Source organism: Condylostylus longicornis, unplaced genomic scaffold, assembly GCF_029603195.1.
Source record: "Condylostylus longicornis isolate FDR11 unplaced genomic scaffold, ASM2960319v2 ptg000107l, whole genome shotgun sequence".
In the NCBI taxonomy this organism is placed as follows: domain Eukaryota; kingdom Metazoa; phylum Arthropoda; class Insecta; order Diptera; family Dolichopodidae; genus Condylostylus; species Condylostylus longicornis.
In genome coordinates this window covers 4797930-4819374 of record NW_026578075.1, presented here as the reverse complement: position 1 = coordinate 4819374, position 21445 = coordinate 4797930, and the positions used below count along the sequence as shown (strand labels likewise).

The following is a 21445-nucleotide window of genomic DNA, read 5'->3' as shown; positions in this document are numbered from 1 at the left end:
CTTACAATAATGCAAACATAAGAGTACTTTAAACAAGTTTTTGTCTCATTCCGCCCGCGGAATACAAATCGGCCGGAATTTTTGAAAAAAAAAACTATTAATAAAAAATTTGCAACCATAAAAAACTTTTAATGCAAAATATCGTAAATCGTTTTGGTTTCGTTTAAAATTTCGTAAATCATTTATTTTGATTTCGCTCAAAAAGTGCAATATGACTCAAAGCGAATTCACTGTATAACAGTGCCGCGTATTTTTTTTTTTTTAACTTTAGGTTGAAATTTAATTCTTATTCGAGTTCTTTTGTAAAGTATTGTAAATATTTATAAGAAAATTACTTAAGTATGTGTATACCAGAGTTAAATAATAAAATTTCTTGAAGCGGAAAATGTTCTGAACTTTTTTTTTTTTGTTCTCAGTTTTTCTCTTTTTTTCTGTTTTTGTTATGATTCAGTCAACATTATAAAAAAATTTAATGTTTGAACTTTTTGTTTTGTTCCACTTTATAAGTTTGTGGTGCATCTACATTTTATCTACCTTTTACTGTTGTTTTTATTTGTGTTTTTCCTTTTCTTTCTTGACTTTGTAGGAATTTTTTTGTTGTGTGTTGTCCCAAAAAATCAAACGAAAATCTGAAAATGTTGACTATTTAACTTTATAATTTTTTATTTATTTATTATATTTTTTTTTTACAGTTTATATAGGAAAATATAATATATATAAATGTTTTTTTTTTTGTTTTTTTTTGTAATAATCATTAAAAATTGAATGACTCATAATATGAGAATTAATCACCTCTGTTTTTTGTTTTTTTCTTTTTTACTTTCAGATATTTTGATTTTGACGCTTCTTTGTCTCCTTTGGACACAATGTTAAAAATTTATTAGCTTAAAATTTTTCCACATACATACAATAATAATATTGATAATAATAATTTACTGGTGGTGCTAGAGCTACTTATTCATTTACTCTTCTTCATTCACCGTAATTCTATTTAAAAGAGTATTTGAAGCGCCTAACCGAACGTAGACACTTATATAAAATTCAACATTCATAATTTTAATATTAAAATTTTTGTTTTTTTTAAATATTATAAAATAAATGCATACTTGCTATGTTAAGCATATAGTTATAGTTGTTTATATGTACGTATGTTTGCGCATTATTATCTTATGAGTGTCAGTAAACATATGTTTGTTGTTCATTATTAAATTTATGAAAGAAAATCAGTAAAAAATAAAAATTATTTTATTGTTGTTTTTTACACACCCCTACATACAATAATAATAATGTGTTATAATGTTATTTTAATTTATATAAATATATAAAAGTATATGGTAAAATAACTCAAAAAAAAAAAATTTATTTTAAGAAAATTATTATTGAAAAAAAGAACAAGTAAGACAAAAAAAAGAAAATATTTGTGTTTTTTTGATCTCAAAGTTAATTTTTTTCTATTTAAAAAAAAATAACAAAAAAAAAAAATAATATGAAAATTTAAATTATGAGTAAATAAGTAATAAATTTATAAAATTTTTTTTTTAAAAAATATTAGTACATACATACATATACATATTTAAATATGTATACATAAATTATTACTTTGTGTCGTATGCATTAATGCAAAATAATAAAATTATTAAAATTATTAAAAAAATAAACATAAAAACACCTAAGAAAGTGAGACTTTTAATGAAAGAAAAAGAAATGTGCCTTAGATTAAAAAGAAAGAATACAAAAAAATATACAAAAATAATTAAATATTAAATAAAATACAAGAAAAAAAAAATATATAAGTAATATTAAATATTAAAAATAATTTATTATACATCATTTGTTATACGAAATTATACAATAAAAAAAAAATAGTATTAAATAGATAGATGATTAAATTTGTAGATAATATTTTAAATTTTATAATTGTTGTGTTAAATTAATTATGTGATATGACTACTTATAAATTTCAACAAGAATGTATCCAGCTGGCGGAAAAGCGCCTCCTTCATCGGGAAGATCCGAAAATTATGCTGCACTTGCATTAGAACGAATTAAACAAGATTTAGATTTACATAAATGTGAAGGATCACAGGTGATTTTTTAATTATTTTATTAAATACAACAATATTAAAAGAGTTGATTTATTTAAAAAAATTGAAATTTTACTTCGTTTTTTTTTTTTTTTTTATTTATAAAGTCATAAAGTTTTAATACTGTTATCGTATAAGTATAGTAATGAAAATGCGAAAATTCGGTAGGCCCAAAAAAAAAACAAATAGCTGTTTACTTATGGTTCAATTACTGTTCTAATATTATCAGGTGGAACCTTGGTCGTGAATAATTCGGTTGTAATTTTTTTTTTGTAAAAAGGCCCGGGGAAGAGGGGCGGGGTGGAATCAATTTTATAAAAATTATCATAATTAAAATATTTGAAATTAAAATATTTCAAATTTTGAATTTATTATTAAAAACAATAAGTGCTGCAATATTTAACAGTTGTATAACAGAAAAGTATATGTTATAACTTATTTCCAAACATTAAAACATAATTTTGTTAGATCAAATTTAGGTAAAATTTCATTCCATCTCTTGTAAAATTAAGAAAGTGGTTAATTTTCAAGGACTCTTACATGTTTTTATGAGAAATTTTGATATTTTTCCATAATTGACATTGATTGAGCTAAAGTTTACAGTTCTTAAGTTAAAATTGCAAGCTGCGTTTTTGTTACTATATTGCATAAGCAATATTCCGTTCTAGTTTGTAGTTAAATAAAAATTCTGCTTTAGAATTTGAAGCTTAAAATATTTTCGTTTTTGATTTTGACGTTTTTTTTTTAATACTTACACCTTTTTATTGACATTACTACTTTTGTAAGTTTTCAAATATTTTTTTAAGTTCTCTGATTTTTAAATATATTTGAACCTGACTTAAATTGATAAAGACTGCTAAAATGAACTCAATCAGTAAATATGGAAACCCAACACATAAATAACTGTTATATGGAAACTTAACATATATATAACTGTTATACAAGTACAAGGTTTTTAAAAACTATTCCTTTCATATTTATTCTTGAACATTGTGCAATAAGATATGGTTATTTTAGAGATGAAAATTTTGTGATTTTGAGACAATATTGTCTAAGTCTATAATATTATCATTTTGAGGTAAATTAAATTTAAATATGATTTGAAAAAGTAAATGGTAATTTTTTATGGCTTCATTAATAGTTTCGATGTCAATTAAGTTGCATAAATTAAGTTTTAACAAATTAAATTGTGAATGAATATGAGTATGAATTAAAATTTAGAATTACCAAATTGAATTTAGCAGTGATTGCTTGTAATCACGAAACAGAACATCTTTTTTATTATTTTTAAGTTCCGTAAAATTTGAAATCCGTATTGATCCACTTAATTGGTATGCTAAAATTTAATTCACTATCAAGGTTAAATTCACAATTAACGTTAAAAATTAATTAAATTCTCAATACGCTAGAGAATGTTAGAGCAACTTTCTAGCGCAGCATTTGTTATAAAATTAATATTTTAAATTTCGCTAATTTAGTTAAATCGAAAATAATTTCCCGTAATTATTAGATTCAATTTATACTTTCCTTTAGTATTTAATTATTAATTAAGTAGTTACAAAAAATTCACATATTCCAAATTAAAATTTACATTTCGGAATAAAAATAAGAAGAAATAATGAAGAAATCATCGTGTAACGCTTGTATTTTTTCAAGTTAATACAAAAATGCTAAAAAATTTTTAAGTACTTATTTTTCCAACTTTGCAATTTTTTCCAATTTGATTTGTGAAAATTTACTTAAAAAAAAGATTTTTTTTTTCTTTTCTTTTCGAAGACCTTGGCAATTATTGTAGAAATTCGTAGAATTTTGCGTCAAGATTTTTATAAAAAAATTTTTTGTCGAAATTTTGTGAAAAATATTCTATTTATATAGAGGAAAATATACAATCTATATATATATACTCGTATATGTATGTACGTAGATGAACTCAAAAATGTTGTATATGTTCCTATCACACATTGTATTGATCAAGAGAATTTTAGGATAAAATTGCATAAAAAAATATTGTAAGGCGAATACCGGAATGCACTATAAAAAAAATATGTATGTGAATAAAAGTAAATTGCAGATATTGCACCATTTATGTAGCTTTAAATTGTCTTTTTAGTCATTTTAATTACTTGTTGACTGATAACGAATAGACTGGCCCTCGAACATTATAGTTAAATAATGTGTTAATGCAACTGAGGTAGAAAATTGTAATTATTGTTGTTATAAAAAAAATATTAAATAATTTTAAAATTTCGATAAAAAATTCCAAGAAATCGCAATAATAAGAAACTTTTAAAACTAAATAAGTAGCTATTTTATTTACTTGAAGACAATTTAATCGATTTATATTAAAGACGATTTTATTTTAAAATTGTTTTAGAAAATATTTTATAACTAAAATAATTTCGTTTTTACAGCACAATTGTAGCACAACAATACCGCAAGTAACTCTCCAAAATGCTGGTATTACAGAAAATCAATTATCAGAACAGGACATTTATAATTGGGACCAATACTACACAACGGGTTATCCTGATGTAAGTCAAATTAAATCCATAATTAACACTTGTACCATACAAATGAACAAATTTTTCAATTAAGTATTGAACTGAATTTCAAGAATCCAATTAATTTTTCATTTTTATTTCAATTACAGAAAGGATCAAACCGTTTACTCAAACCCACATCTAATGGTCGGCCAGAATATGCTGAATATTTACCGAAATCTCCTTTAGAAGGACCTCCAACATCAGTTTTAAATGGTCATAGTAATAAGGTTCTACCCGGATCATTAGCATCGAAATTGATGCGAAAACCTAGTATAGAACGTGAATTACCTGGCCTACAATTTCATAGAGGTAGTCCTGCTTTAGATTCGGGTGCTGGAAGCTCAAGATCAGATAGTCCTCATTCACATTCACAACAATTGCCTAGTAGTCGAACCAGTGTTGGGCAATATAGTCCTTCCCCATGTCCTTCAAATTATAGTGATGTTCCTCCACTGCCACCTCCTCGTAATTCATCGACACCACCAACACCACCGCCAGCCCCAGCAAATTTACAAATACTGAAGCGTCGTTCTCCAGCAGCTACAGCCAGACCAATAGCATTGCCAGCAGCTGCATCTACTCGTGGAACATCTCCTGTTAGTGGTACAGTTGTATCCGCTTCAGTTTTACAACAATCCCAAACAAATCATCGTCAAATACCAGCTCCTGTGATTCCGCAAAATGGTCCCAAAGCTCAACAACAACTATCACAACAAATGCAAGCTTTAAGTTTATATCAGAGTGGTGGGAATTCTGGTGAACCACCACCGCCATATCCAATAAATAATTCTGGAGGACCGCCGCCACCCCCTAGTTATACAGCTACTATTCAAAATCGTCAAAGTCCAACACAGTCACAATCGGATTATAGGAAATCTCCAAGCAGTGGTAAGTTAAAATATAATTTATAGTTAATTCATTTCTATTTGTTCAATATAATTATGGGAGTTGTTTTATTTAAATTCAATTAAATATTAATTATTTTAGGCATTTATTCAGCTACGTCCGCAGGATCACCTAGTCCAATCACAGTTACAAATAGTGCAATTATTCCCAGTTCTTCTCAAGCTGCTGCACAGGCTGCAGCAGCCGCGGCCGCAGCTATGGTTCGGCCGCAACCTTGGGGTGCTTATCAAACAAGGACTCAACCTCCAATTATTATGCAATCCGTTAAATCGACACAAGTGCAGAAGCCTGTTCTTCAAACGGCTATAGCGCCACCACCCCCAGCATCTCCATCTATATGTGCGTCCCCAGTTCATGTTGCAAATGCTCCTCCCTCATATGCAACATCAATACAACAAAAAACACAGCAGCAACAACAAACCCAAGCATCACCTTTAATCGCAGGAACAGCTACAACAGGACCACCACCACCAGTAAAAGCCAAACATATCACACCACCTACAACACCACCAGTATTACCGTCTCTTAATGGCATGAATAATGGCAACAATGGTAATGGTAATACTGTACCAACTTCCGAACCGCCTTCTTATGCAATAACAATACAAGCTATGAAGGCTGCTCAACATCAACAGCAACATCAGCAACAAAATAAGCAAATAGAAAAACCATCATCAACAACAAGTCGTCAATTACCTCCACCTCCACCCTATCAGTTAACACCCAATAGCAATAATAGCCTTAGTCCTAATAGCAATCTAAATATAAATAATAATTTAGAAGCAAAAAATCTCACGAATCAACAACAGTCTGTAAATAGTAATTTAAATGAAACTAATTCTAATATAATAAATAATAATAATTTGACGACAACACCACCCATACCACCTGCCAAAGTCAGTTCGTCAACTAGTTCTTTAGCAAGTTCGGAAAAATCAAAATCTTCAACTGCAAACAGTAAATCTGAAAATATACGGAAAATTAAACATCAGTCACCAATACCAGAACGTAGGAAAGTTTCAAAGGAAAAAGAAGAAGAAAGAAAAGAATTTCGCATTAAGCATTATTCACCGCAAGCTTTTAAATTTTTTATGGAACAACATATTGAAAACGTTATGAAATCTTATAAACAGCGCAGTTTTAGAGCCAACCAATTAGAAAAGGAAATGGCAAAAATCAATCTTTCGGCACAAGCTCAGGTTCAAATGCGTTTGATGTTAAATCAAAAGGAGTCAAATTATATTCGTTTAAAAAGAGCTAAAATGGATAAATCTATGTTTGTACAAATTAAACATATTGGAGTAGGAGCTTTTGGAGAAGTTAGTTTAGTAAGAAAATTGGATGCTACAAATCATTTATATGCAATGAAAACTTTGAGAAAAGCTGATGTTCTTAAAAGAAATCAAGTTGCTCATGTAAAAGCTGAAAGGGATATTCTTGCTGAAGCTGATAACGAATGGGTTGTTAAACTTTATTACAGTTTTCAAGACAAAGATAATTTATACTTTGTAATGGATTATATACCGGGTAAATTTGATATTTTCCTTAACTTTTTAATATATAAATATTTTTTAATATATAATTATCATTTTAATTATCTTGTGATTTTGTTTTTTCGTGCACAGGTGGTGATTTAATGTCTTTGCTAATCAAAAAGGGTATTTTCGAGGAGCCTCTCGCTCGTTTTTATATAGCTGAATTAACTTGTGCTGTGGAAAGTGTACATAAAATGGGTTTTATTCATAGGTGACATTAAAATTTAATTTAAATAACAAAAACACAAAAATTAATATAATATGAATTTTTAGAGATATTAAACCAGATAATATATTGATTGACCGGGATGGTCACATCAAACTAACAGATTTTGGTTTATGTACTGGATTTAGATGGACTCACAATTCAAAATATTATCAAGAGAACGGTATGATATTGATTCTATTTTTTTTTTTTTAATTTAATAAGTTATTCATATTTTTTGTCTTAAATTAAATTTGAAAATAAGCTTATTTGTGTATATTACTTTTCGAAATTTTAGAAATTATGTCTTACCTTTAAAATATATACTTTAATATTATTTTTCTCAGGTGATCATTGTCGTCAAGATTCAATGGAACCATGGGAAGATTACTCGGAAAATGGTACCAAACCAACAGTTTTAGAAAGGTTAATATAATTTAATAATTTTGTATATTTGATATTTTTAAAATGCTTAAATTGTAAATACTTTTTTTTTATTTTAAGGAGAAGAATTCGAGAACATCAAAGAACGTTAGCGCATTCTTTAGTCGGAACACCTAATTATATTGCACCCGAAGTCTTAGAACGTAGTGGCTATACACAACTATGTGATTGGTGGAGTGTTGGCGTTATATTATATGAAATGCTTGTAGGACAGCCTCCATTTTTAGCAAATACTCCTGTTGAAACACAGCAAAAAGTAAAAAAATATTATTACAACTAATTATTTTTTAAATAACAATAATATTTTTTTTTTATTATTTTAGGTTATAAATTGGGAGAAAACATTAGTTATACCACCACAAGCACAATTATCTAGAGAAGCTACAGATTTAATAAGAAGACTTTGTTCTGCAGCTGATAAACGTTTAGGTAAAAAAGCTGATGAAGTTAAACAACATGATTTTTTTAAAGGTGTCGATTGGTCTGATATGAGAAAACAAAAAGCACCTTATATACCTAAAATTGAACATCCAACTGATACTTCAAATTTTGATCCTATTGATCCTGATAAATTACGTGCATCAAATGATTCAAATGGTGGTGAATTTAATGATGATACTGGAAAACCGTTTCATGGTTTCTTTGAATTTACATTTAGAAGATTTTTTGATAGTGATTTAAATAAATTTCATAAAACTAACACGGATATAAATGATGATCAAGGACCTGTATATGTTTAGCAAAATTATGAAATTAAAAAAAAAAATGTTATAGTAATTTAATTTAAAAGAAAGAAATTGATTAAAACATTTCTAGAGTATTAGAAAGTGTGTATTAAAATAAAATATAAGTTTTGTTTTCATACACACAAAAACTAAAAAAAAAAAAAAAGGAATTTTTTTTAAATAAATATATTTTTGTTTTCTAATTGAACTATTTTTGATTAAAAATTTGTTTACTTACAGTAATTAAAGAAAATCTTTCCTTAAATTAATTATTTATAAAACAGAAAATGTTCATAATTATGCATAAATATGCTTTCTTAATTAACTATATTGTTCTTATGCTTAAATAATACTATCAAGTTTTAGAATTCGATTTAGACAACTGTTTGGAACTATCAACAAATTTTTTGCAGGCTTAAAAATATTTAATTTGTTGTATAAAGATTTCAAACCATTTGTGTTATTTTTTACAATATTAAGACTAAAACCTGGATTTTTATGTATACATTTTAAAAATAATTTAAAAGTATAAAAATACAATGAACATAATAATGTTTTTTTAAATAACTAAAAAAATAATGTATTTCAAATTTTCATATCAAGATTTTCTTTAAAAACTTTTACTTGGATATTACTCTTATCTTTTCTTTTATTTTTTTTTTTTAAATTGTGTTATGAAAATTAAATTGAGTATTTAAAACTGATTTTGTAAATAGAATTTAGAAAAAAAAAAAAATAATTCATTATTTTACTTTAATGTCTAATTTTTATAAATAGAAAAATATCAATTATTTATACATAAACAAATTTTGTATACTTGTTTTTTATTCGAAATCAATCAAAAAATTATTTATTAAAAACTTGTCGACTTACGAAAAATAAATTCATTATCTTAAAATTTAATTCGAATTTCATAAAAAACAACGATTCAAAACGATTTATCGAAATGAATTATTTATTTATTTATTTTCTTTTTTTTAAATACCACATTAATAATTTAAATAAATTATTTTATTCAATTAAATTTGTTTATTCAATTAAAATTGGTTTTGTGAAATTTAATTATGTTCTTATTAATTGTCTATAATTCACTAATTTTAATTACATTTAATTTTTATTAAATACAAAATTTTAATTAGTTATTAGAATAATTGCGAAATTATATTAAAATATTTTTATTTTTTTTTATCATTTTTTTTGAATTGCAATTCTAGAGGTTATGTTTAGAACTAACTAACCATAATTTGTTAGTCGCATCACTTGAAGTGTTAGGATTGTTTTTTAAATTAATTGTAAAATTATTGTAAAATTGTAAAATTTTTTGAATAACAACCCATCATGTCAAGTAAGTCACGAAGCAATTAACAGAATGTGGGTGAATATTTTGAATTCCGTTTAAAATATAAAAAAAACTTTTGTTTATAAAATTTTGACTTAACATTCATTATAAATATTAAAAAATTTTTTCCGCTAATTCAAACAAAATTCAAATTTTAAATAAAATAAATTGTTTAATTGAAATAAAATCAAAAATTAAATTGATAAATTTAAAGAATTGATGAAATATTTAAGGAAGAAGAAAATGGAATTAAAAAAATTAATAGAAATCATGAAAAAAAAAATTTTAAAATAAAATAAAACATTGTTATTTTTTAATTTTTTTTTTTTTGCTAATGAATATTAAAAACAACTCTAAAGCTTGAATTCGAAATTTTGTAAGTCAACAAAGTTTCTAATAGAAAATTAATAATTTCTTTTTTAAATAGGAAACAAAATATTGATATTGTTTTTTTTTTTTTTTTTAGTAAATTATAATTGACTTTCTAAATTTTAGTAAAGTTTTTTTTTTTTTTAGAATTTGATATAAAAAATAAAACGTTGGTTTTCTATATTATATTATAAATGTAAATATGTAATTTGTTTATTTCATAGTTTAGTCTATTAATATTTTTACATTTATTATAATTATTTAGCAGTGTGTGAGTAAATCTCCGAATTTAATTAGGTTTAATAAAATAATAGAAAATTTGAAATTTCTATATATATATATATATATATATACAATATATATATATATATATATATATTTTTAAATTAAAATGAAAAAATTTGTTTCTTGTATATTTTTTATTAATTTAAATTTTAAATTAAAAAATAATAAATAAAAAAAAATTAAATGTTAAAATTTAAAAAAACAAAAATGTATGAACAAAAAAAAAAAAAAATAGAATAATAAATTTTTAATATCGAATGTAACATTTTTCATTAGACATTAGGAAAATTTAAATGTGTTTTTTAAATTATTTAAAACAAAAAAAAAAAAAAGAAAAATAAATTTTTTTGATTTTTATATTAACGTTTAAATCATTCTAATTAATATTTTTACAAAAAAAAAAAAAAAACAAAAAAGAGAAAAACAAAAAAAAATCTGTAGTACGATGTCTAAACTATAGTGCCTATATAGAAACAGAAGATAAACATATTAATATACATACATTAAATTATACAAAAATATTAAAATGTGAATATAAACTATAAAAAAATAAAATAAAAAAAAATTTCTATATATAAATGTATAAATAAAATTTATAATATAAAATATTTTAAATATATTTACTTGTATTATTTTCATTTCAAAAATTAAATATATATGTATGTATATATAAATGTACATATATATTTATATATTAAAAATTTATAATATTAATTAAAAAAAAAGAAAATAAGAAAAAAAAAATATGTACATAAAAACTATTTTAACATTTAAAAATCGATAAAATAAATGAATTTTTTGAAACACTGAATAAAAAAGGATTTATTCAATTCAATTTAAAAAGTCAAATTTAGTAGATTATCGATATTTTAGACATTTTTTGTTTTATCCTAATTCGCTTCTTTAAGAAGCATTGAGCATTCAATGACGTAAGAAACTGGTGCATGATATTGTAGATCAACATGAACCAGTTTCTTATGTTATTGAATTTACCAGGTAAGTGACGAGCCTACCTAGTAAAGCCTAATTTTTTAGAAAAAATTAGATATTATTAAAATATGTTATTATTTTTTTATTTTTATATATAATGTGTATAAAGTTATACAATATTGAATATAATTTTTATAGTGATCTGATTGGTATAATTTAGGTATGAAAGTTCTAAATTAAAATGTTACAAACTTTTTTACAAATACTTAGAAATTTACAGAAAGTGAAAAAAATATTTTATTATTTCCGATACATATGTAATATACTCGAGTATATTTTTAATATCTCCAGCAATTTTATATTATGCTCTTCTTTTAATTTATAATACTTTTGCGGTAGTTATAAAAATACTTAAAAATTTTTTTAAAATTTTTAAACAAGTACTGTCATTTTTGAATGTGCTATTTTTCGCAGATTTTGCAATTTAGATTTATCAAATGTATTTTATATATTAAGACCTAAACTAGAACTGAGTTTTCGAAAATCGGAGTACCCTTTCACTGCTAAAAACAAGAAAAAGAATGGAAGATTTAAGTCAAAAGTAAACATAAAATAATAAGGATTTTCGATAATTCAGATATTCATTTTAAAGTTCTAACTTATTCTCTACACGAACTACATAGGCATCTCCTACAGGAAATACCTATGTAACTATATATGTATGTAAGTAGTTTATTACAGGTTTTTAATATCTCATATTTTTTTAATATATTATGTGCTTTTATGTAACATGGTTTATAATAAGATCTAAGTTAGAAGGTAATTTTTTAAAAATCTACAAAATTTGTTCGTTGCATCACAAAGCCAAAATCGTTTTGGTTCTTGTACAAAATCTACATAATATGTTTACGATCAGCTTTTCACAATACTTTAGCTTATACTTTCAAATGTTTATACATATGATGTTTTATTTACAAATTACTGTTTTTGTATCTAATTGACCCCATCAAGTTACATACGAGTATTATAAATTTTAAGAAAATCTTATCCAAATATAAAAGAAATGCAGCTACTTAGCTCATATCTTGGTAAAGCGAAATACCTATTAAAATCAACTATTATAATATAGGAGTGATTTAATTTTAAGATATTTTACTAGGTCATTAACCTACAAAATATACTGAAAATAAATTTTTGGATACAAAATAAATTAGGTAAAGGTTCGAAAGTATGAGGAATATATAATTTAATTGCTAAATCTTTTGATAAATTCATAAATTTTATAAAAAAAAAAATAATTTTAAAATGTTAGAACTTAATTTACTTATTAAATCCCGGTTGAGGAGAAAGTAAGTGAACGTCTTGTATTCTTAGTGACTTTCAAGTGAGAAATATCTAGATACATGTTTTTTCTGTAGGTATGCAAAATTCAGTCACTTGTCCTTAAAAGAGCGTCTTATTGACCTTTTAAATTGAGACTCGAGATTTTAAGAAAAAATAATAAAATTTAATTAGAAGAAAAAATGATATTCGATTAAAAAAATGGTTTGATTATAATTATGGTTTAAGAGAAACTGAAAATGTGAGATACGACATAAGATCATTAAAGTAAATTGTTTTCGTAATTGAAATGCCATCTTATCATTAATTATTACATGATTAACTTAAATGAACCTATACGTTAATTGAAAATCATAAGCCAATCTGTTACTCATCACCATACCTATATATATACATAAGTAGATACATAGAAATGTGCAAAATATTATAGATTTGCAATATAATTGTAACTTATGTAAAAGTAAAACATCTTCAACCAAACTAAAAACAATTAATTTCAGATATATTATTTTATTTAAATTTATACGTCCTTAAAACATTTTGTCGTTCTTTATATAAAAATACAATAAAATACATTAATTGAAATTCATCTTCTTCTTTTCTCTATCCTTTTGGCTCTTTTAGGACCCTTTACAAAACACCACTCCACTTGTATCGTTTGTCCTAATATTTCCGAACCATTCAAAGCCTCTTTGGCAGCCAATGCTTGTCTGTGTGTTTCATATTCAACTAAAGCATATCCTTTTGAGAATCCTGTTCTTCTGTCTAAATTTAAATGAATATTTTTTATATCACCATATTCACAAAATTTTTCTTGAATATCATCTTCTTGCGCTTCTTCATGAATCTGAGTAACAAACAATATCCAACCTTCAACGGAACGTTGTGGGCCTGGCTCTAATTCGTCTTCGTCATCTCTTACTCTATCATAATCGTGAATGGGTTCCCTTGCAATACTTTCACTTCCGAAACCTCTTCCTTTACGTTTTTTTGCTTTTTCTTTTAGGCGGACTATACCTTGATCTCCATCATCATCTACTTCAAAATCTTCTGCATTATCTATATCAAGAACATCTGCCATATTTTTTAAAATTATTTTATCTTCAGACTTTCTAAAGTGGGTTATGTTTCATCAATCTTAATATAAATTAATTTTTATATTCTTCTAATTACAAACCATTTACAAAAGTAAACTAAGTACAGTTTGAAAGTAGCTTTGTAGTTTTGATGTTTCCTATATAATCAATATATTTGACATTTAATTTTTGACATCCAATTTTACCGTTTCGTTCAATACAGAGTCAAAAAAGTGTGATTTTGCGGTTATTTCTTTCAAAAATTTTCATTTTATTTTATTTACCTTTCATTTTTCAATCAAATTTGTTATCAAATATGTAACTTGCCTTTTTATGCGAAAACTTTCGATTATACGATTAAAGTTTACTTTCAAACTTTTAGACGATTTAAAAGATTGAGGGTCACTTGCCACAAAAATACAATTCGGCCGTTTAATTTTAAGGAGTTGAATTGTATTTTTGCAGGAAGTGACCGTCAATCATATTTGTCATTTGTAAAAGTACAGAATTGAAAAGAATCCGTGCAAAGATGTAGTTGAAAATAAGCATATTATTTGAAATTTATCTGATAATTAAATTGAAAAGTGAATTTTTTGAAATAAATTATTTAATAAAAAAACTTTGGAAAAATGGCAGCACTGTATATCCCAATAGATAAATTTATATACATAGTAGTAAATAGTAAATCAAAATTTAAAGTTGGCAGCTCCGAATTTAAACCGGTCAAATTTTGACAGTGATTTGACATTTGCCAAAAGAATTGATTTTTATCGGATGTAAAATTACACGCTACTCTTTACCTTAAAATTTATGTTTAATTAAAACATTTTTTAAATTCATATCAAATATTTTAAAATAAACGAAAAATGAGTGAAACACCGAAAGAGGACGATAAATTTTCAGATTTTACCAGATCAAGAACAAAGTCAAGATCTAAAAGTAGAGACACTAATGATACAGATAGAATTGACAGAGAGCGTGAAAAAAGAAGTCGAAGGTAAGTAGCTTCTGAATATGTATCCATAATTAAACTTTTTGAGCTTTTTGAAAATGATTAAATTAAATCCAACATATTTTAGGGAAAGAAGCAGAGAAAAAGAAAAAAAACGTAGTAGGGAAAGAGATAGTCACAGACGTAGTCGAGATCGTGAAAGTCATAATAGACGAAGCCGTGACAGAGATGGTCACACCCGAAGAAGTAGAGAAAGGGAGAGTAAAAAGCGTAGCCGGGATCGTGAGCGTGAAAGAAAACGAAGCAGGGATCGCAGCCGGGAAAGAGAGAGAGACAGAAGAAGTCGTGATAGGGACAGAGATCGAGACCGAGATCGCGAACGTGATAGAGATAAAAGAAGTAGGGATCGTGAACGTCGCAGAAGTCGGGAAAGAAGAAGTAGGGATCGTGAAAGACGAAGCCGCGATCGAGATCGTGACAGGAAAAGTCGTGATAGAGACCGAGATCGCCGACGCAGTCGTGACAGAGACCGCAGAAGTAGAGATCGGATTAGTAGATCTCGATCTCCAAAGAAAGAACCTTCAATGGTACGTGAGAATAAACTTGATCTGACGCAGGCTATAACAGAAATGATATACTGTACTTCAGCTACGTCCAAAAATTTTGCTGCTTTACTTTGCCAAAATAGCAACGATTCTACAAGTAATGGGCCGTCGGAAACATCATCACGTAAGTCAAGTTATTAAACATTGGATCTGGATAAATAATATATTTTTACAAAAGATACAAGTTATTTAACATATAGCATTGTGCATTAGCAAACGTTGTATTGTAAATTAACAAATCAATGAATCTCTGTAAAAAAAAATAGTTATCTTTAAGACGCGTATTAAAAATTTTAAATGTACATAAGTAATATAGCACTAATAACATTTTTCAATTTTTTAGTTGATGGCAAAGGGAAAAAGAAAAGATCTAGATGGGGTGGAACTGAAAATGATAAAACCTTCATACCAGGAATGCCAACTATTTTACCTTCGACTTTGGATCCAAATCAGCAACAAGCATATTTAGGTAGAGTATTTTCAAAAATAAAATTAAAATACGTAGGTTTAAGTTTTGAATTTACAGTTCAATCGTAAAGAGGGTTTTTCAGAATCTTTTCAATAAAATAAATAAATATTTTAATAATACTTTCCTTATTATAGGAGTAAAATGCAATTCGACAATAGCGGAAATTAATTAAAATAAAATATTAATAATTAATATCAAATTTTACAGCTCAAATAATATTTTACAGCTCCATTTTAAAATTATTATATGTACATATTAAATTTGACAAAATAATATTAAGCAGATCACAAACTAATTTCGTGTCTATTGAAAGTAATAGACCAAAAAAAAAATTAAGTTATGATGATTTAATTATAATTTGTGCAAGGAATATTTTAAAATTTGTAACAATGATCATATTGAAGACAGAAAAATGTATCATGAAGCTTTAAACACTCCTTAAAAAATGAAAAAAAAAAAATTCTGATATTGAATAAGCTTAATAATACATATATATTTTTATTTACTCAGCGACATTAAAATTACGAGGAATATTAATGAAATTTACCCACAGGACATAAGAGCTAATGAGCCTTATTACAAAAAATATATTTATTTATAATTAATTTTTATTGATTTTTTTAACTTAGCCAAAGTAAGTAAACAGGACATTATGAAGCTCTAATGATATTTTTTATTTAAAATTTTTCATACTCTATTTAAATTTTTAGTCATGATTTAATCTAATATCGAGGCTTGCCTCGATCTAATCCATTATTTCTTACAGTTCAATTACAAATTGAGGAGATAAGTAGAAAATTAAGGACTGGTGATCTGGGAATTCCGCAAAATCCTGAAGAAAGGTTTGAAAATTTTGTCATCTTTGTTTTTTTTAAATGAAAATCTACCAAATTGAAACAATAATATGAAGGATTGTGTATCATCCAGTGTGATCCAAATAAATTGTTTACACTTTTGTAAATTCGTGACAAGGTTATGCTTAAAGAGTTTTTGGGGAACTCAACAGTGTGGAAGGAAAAATTATTCAAAAAGAAAAACAGGTTTATTTATTTCATAACGGTATACCAGTATGGTTTTAAAATATAATTTGTTTATTATTAAAATGAAAAGAAAATATTAAGCTCTATAAGCTTATACACTCGTAATTATTTTATTATTTTAGTTTAAAAGTGATAAAGAAATTTTACAAACCATTATTTTATTACGAGAATAAATTCAAAAAGCCGGAATACAACTATAAATTCGAGTCTCTAAAATTTCGGGAATCTGTTTTTTAATTCTAGGTATTTGTACATTTATGAAAAACATTTAGCTACATTATGAAATATAAATTAAACCTACAGAATAATAACTTAACAATCAATTTCATATAAAATTCAATTTTTGGCTTTAGTTGTTATTTTTGTTTTATTATTTATTGAAAATGACTACAAAATCTACTCTACCAAGAGTGAAGAAATATACGCTTATGACATAATGAAAAATTATTATAATTTCCAATTAAATTACAAATTTTTTATATATTTGTATAAAATTTTGGAAAAGTTATCAGATCTTCAAAAATTTAATGATTTAGAATTTTTTTTTAATTTAAGTTGGCGAAACGATCAGGCTATAGTGATTATGATGTACATGATCAATTCAAACAACTTAATTTTTAGAAATATATACATATAATATGATTAAGAATTATCCATAATTTCAAAACAAAATATTTATAATTATGATATAAGGTGAGAATATCAAACTTATAGAATTTTTTGAAAATAACTTGTTCAAAGTATATAAAGCTTGCAGAAAAAATTATTAAAGATTTATGTATATTCTAAAGAAGGACATTAAAATCCCTAAATTTTAATCTTGAGGGAGTTTGTTGTAGAAAATGTTTGTACCAAATATAAAAGTGAAATCATTCGTTGAATATACATTTGCTTTGATTTTTCAATTCTTACTCAATAATTTCGGAATTTTAACTTAAAATAATAAACGCAAATATATAATTTTTATATACATTTATATAACAGAGTTTTCATATATTTTAATAAAATCGAATGTCAATAATAATAATCGTGTTCTATTAGAATAAACGTTGTATTTATTGGTGAATAGAGTGAATATTTAAATAATGTTAATGGTAATTATAAAGAGTTTTCATTATTAAAATTTGGTATTATCTGGATAGAACGTTATAATACTAATCAACATTAGAAAATTATTTTTTCTTTTTCCATGTTATACAAAATGCAGACTTCCAAAATGTTATAATTGGCCCTTATAGGATGGCGAAGCATTTGAATATTTATGCTGATGCACCAGCTATTAATACAAAAAAATATAATAATTATTTTTGTTTTTAATCAATTAATTAATTTCAAAAATTTTTCAGCATTAATTTTATTATTAACAGAAACATATTTTTACCGGATTTAGATAAAAAAAATGAGAAAAATGTAAAAATTAATTTAAAACCAATCAAGAACATATCAAAAAGACTGTTTTTGATATTATTACTTCTATTGTTTTTGAAATTTTGAATATTATTGAAATAAAATAAAAATATTAGTAAATAATATGCAATCGAAAATTTTTGCATTTATTTTACTAATATTGTCAGCAAATGGGTAATTGCAGTCAAATTTTTTTTTTCTTCTCGCCGTAGGTCACCTTCACCTGAACCAATATACAGTTCTGATGGTAAACGTCTAAATACACGTGAGTTCCGTACAAGAAAGCGTCTTGAAGAACAACGACATCAGTTAATTTTACGTATGCAATGTATGAATCCCGATTTCAAACCGCCCGCAGATTATAAGTATAAAATGTGTAAAATTATAAGAAGTAAATTTTAAAATATTAAATTTGTTTTGTAGACCGCCAGTAATACGTGTGAGTGATAAAGTTTTAATTCCACAAGAACAGCATCCCGATATTAATTTTGTTGGTCTTTTAATTGGACCAAGAGGCAACACATTAAAAGCAATGGAAAAAGAAACTGGAGCCAAAATCATTATACGTGGCAAAGGTTCAGTTAAAGAAGGAAAAGTAGGACGAAAAGATGGACAACCGTTACCCGGTGAAGATGAACCTTTACATGCTTTTATAACCGCTAACAATCCAGAAGCTGTTAAAAAAGCTGTAGATAAAATAAAAGATGTGATTCGGCAAGGTATTGAAGTTCCTCAGGGTCATAATGATTTAAGGAGAATGCAGTTAAGAGAATTGGCTCAGTTAAATGGCACTTTACGTGAAACAGATATTATACGATGCGCAAATTGTGGTTCAACCGAACATAAAACTTGGTTATGTCCGGATAAACCTAATATAACGAATGTAATTTTGATTTTGATATTTAGTTTTTGCAATATACATTATTTATAATATTTTTTAGAATATTGTTTGTACTTCATGTGGTGGTGCTGGTCACATTTCTAAAGATTGTCGTAGTAAGCGACCTGGTGCTACCGGATCTACTCCAGATTCCCAAGCTAAAATTGATGAGGAATACCTAAGCTTAATGGCAGAACTGGGTGAAGGTCCTCCTCCATCTGCTGCGAAACAAATAGACCCCTTAGTTCAAGCCCATTTAAATCGTGGATATACATTGTTTGATCAGAAACCCAGTCAACCAAAAGCAATAGCTGCACCGCCAGTTTCTGCAGCTCCTCCTCCAGCTCCAGCCCCAATAATGAATGTTGTTCCCCCGCCACCACTTCCACCACAACCAGGTCTACCACCATTGACAACAGTTCCTCCTCCTCCAATGCCTATACCACCATGGAATTCTTCAAATAATAATTCAACTTTACCAGCAATGCCGCCAGCATTACCACCTCCTCCCCCAAGTGTACCACCGCCGATGCCTTGGATGCCATCGGCTCAACCTCCTCCTCCAGGTGGCGATACTTTGGGTAATAAATTTTGAAATATTTAAAAAAATTTTATGTATAACAAATATTTTATTAGCTCCACCTGGTACAACAGCTGCGCCACCTCTGCCGCCATGGAGTGGTGGTCCTCCCATACCACCACCAAATTTTTGGAGTCCAAGCGGTCCACCATCATTTGTTCCTCCCCCGCCAGGTGAATGTGAACTCACAATTACAATAATATAATATTTGATTTATAATTAATGCTTTTGTTTTTCTTTATTTATTAAAAGATTTTATTTCAGGTACCGCACCTGCGCCTCCCGCGCCACCAGGCACACCATCTCCAGCTGGGATTTTACCAAGTTTGAGCCAGCCTCCCCCTCCTCCTCCAGGAAATTAGACGATACATAATCAAAATTCATACTTAAAAATATGCAATTTTATTTCAATAAAAAATTAGCAAAAAAAAAAGAAGAACCCAAAAAAAAAATTGTGAGAAATTTATAAATATGATTGACTTTATATTAAGAAATATAATTGAGAAATAATAAATAATGTACATTAATTGTTTTATTATATATTTTTTTGAAAATAATTTCATTAAAATTTTATCATATAGTAATTCAGAAGAACCAAACTTTCTGCATTCCGAGTGCTGGCTAGTGATATGGATCGTGTGGATAATAATAGGATAGTTCATACTAACACTGGTTGTTAAAAACAATAATGATATTATCATCAGTATCACAGATTTTATGTACAGCTTAACTACAGAAATGCACAGCTAAGAAAAATAAAAGAGTTTTTTGATGACTTTAACTGAAAATTTTGAAAAATTCAAAAGCGGCCTCAGAAACTACAATTTGACTGTTGCAGAATAAAACATTTTGCGCAGTACATCGTAAAATTACATCTGAAAAATTTTTTATTGAATAATCTCATCTTTCAGCCGAAAAAATATTTCGGTTCACAAGAGAAGTTTCTATAAATTCACTTTTTTTTTTTATTAAGAAAATTTAAGATTTTTTTTAATTAATTTTTTATTTTAGAATTAAAAGATTGTAAAATATAAATTTTAATATGAAAAGATCGTTATCATTGTGACAACTAGTCAATTAATTTTTACTTTGGCTAGGCTATATCAATTTTAAATAAAAATTACCATGTATATTAAATTTTAAGATTCAAAAATAAAGATTTAGTAAAATAATTCTAATTTTAATTTTCTTTTTTATTTTAATTTTTTTGCATACTAATATTAGAATTTTAATAAAAAACTAAAATCGAAAAATTAACAAAAATATTATAAGATAGAACAAAAACTTTATGATATTCAAGAGATTTATGCAATTGTAAAATTGTGCATAATTTTCATAAATAGGCTACTAACTACAAATATGCTTTCAAACCTACTTACATTAATTCAATTTATTTTTCAATTTATTTGAAATAAAAATTATGGATTATGTTATACGAGTATGCTTTATTTCATGATGATGACATAATCCTAATGTATGTTTTCTGTTTTTAACTTATGGAAATTTTGCAATTCTTATAACATTATTCTGCAATTTGATTAACAAAATCTTACTTACATGGTACCATGTACAAGTTTATATTATCATTTTATTACCATTTTATAAAATAAGTATAGTTACCATTTTTAATAGTTTGACCATCAACGAGATTTTTTTTTTTTTTTTGATTATGTAGAAAACGATTCATAAACGGAAAAGACAAATAAAAAAAAAAATAAATAAAATTAAAA

The 21445-nt window shown here is 25.9% G+C and overlaps 3 protein-coding genes across 4 annotated transcripts; 2 read left to right on the top strand and 1 right to left on the bottom strand.

The window, feature by feature from the left end:
• The first annotated feature begins 1623 nt into the window (after window positions 1–1623).
• On the top strand, window positions 1624–8656 carry LOC129614259 (serine/threonine-protein kinase Warts). Its single transcript, XM_055528770.1, has 9 exons — window positions 1624–2086; window positions 4496–4615; window positions 4735–5515; window positions 5615–7060; window positions 7159–7279; window positions 7342–7457; window positions 7621–7699; window positions 7778–7973; window positions 8041–8656. The coding sequence occupies exons 1-9, from the start codon at window positions 1970–1972 to the stop codon at window positions 8455–8457; spliced, it is 3393 nt and encodes a 1130-aa protein (XP_055384745.1). The 5' UTR covers window positions 1624–1969; the 3' UTR covers window positions 8458–8656.
• Window positions 8657–13206: 4550 nt separating this feature from the next.
• LOC129614376 (RNA-binding protein 8A) lies at window positions 13207–13926 on the bottom strand. Its single transcript, XM_055528951.1, has one exon. The coding sequence runs from the start codon at window positions 13785–13787 to the stop codon at window positions 13293–13295; it is 495 nt and encodes a 164-aa protein (XP_055384926.1). The 5' UTR covers window positions 13788–13926; the 3' UTR covers window positions 13207–13292.
• Window positions 13927–14527: 601 nt separating this feature from the next.
• LOC129614243 (splicing factor 1) lies at window positions 14528–20161 on the top strand. 2 transcript variants are annotated; one of them, XM_055528731.1, is made up of 9 exons: window positions 14528–14779; window positions 14862–15463; window positions 15683–15808; window positions 16575–16650; window positions 18468–18620; window positions 18679–19138; window positions 19197–19716; window positions 19772–19888; window positions 19980–20161. In XM_055528731.1, the coding sequence occupies exons 1-9, from the start codon at window positions 14649–14651 to the stop codon at window positions 20075–20077; spliced, it is 2283 nt and encodes a 760-aa protein (XP_055384706.1). In that variant the 5' UTR covers window positions 14528–14648; the 3' UTR covers window positions 20078–20161. The 2 variants fall into 2 exon arrangements, with proteins under 2 accessions (XP_055384706.1, XP_055384704.1); XM_055528729.1 differs by having other exon boundaries at window positions 19968–20161.
• Window positions 20162–21445: the final 1284 nt, after the last annotated feature.

Excerpts from the sequence above, each read along its gene's own strand:
- LOC129614243 (XM_055528729.1), top strand. The coding sequence starts at position 14,649 with ATGAGTGAAACACCGAAAGAGGACGATAAATTTTCAGATTTTACCAGA. Across the intron at positions 14,780-14,861 it reads CGTGAAAAAAGAAGTCGAAG|GGAAAGAAGCAGAGAAAAAG; the intron begins GTAAGTAGCTTC and ends AACATATTTTAG. Across the intron at positions 15,809-16,574 it reads TCAGCAACAAGCATATTTAG|TTCAATTACAAATTGAGGAG; the intron begins GTAGAGTATTTT and ends TATTTCTTACAG.
- LOC129614376 (XM_055528951.1), bottom strand. The coding sequence starts at position 13,787 with ATGGCAGATGTTCTTGATATAGATAATGCAGAAGATTTTGAAGTAGAT.
- LOC129614259 (XM_055528770.1), top strand. The coding sequence starts at position 1,970 with ATGTATCCAGCTGGCGGAAAAGCGCCTCCTTCATCGGGAAGATCCGAA. Across the intron at positions 2,087-4,495 it reads ATAAATGTGAAGGATCACAG|CACAATTGTAGCACAACAAT; the intron begins GTGATTTTTTAA and ends TCGTTTTTACAG. Across the intron at positions 7,061-7,158 it reads TGTAATGGATTATATACCGG|GTGGTGATTTAATGTCTTTG; the intron begins GTAAATTTGATA and ends TTTCGTGCACAG.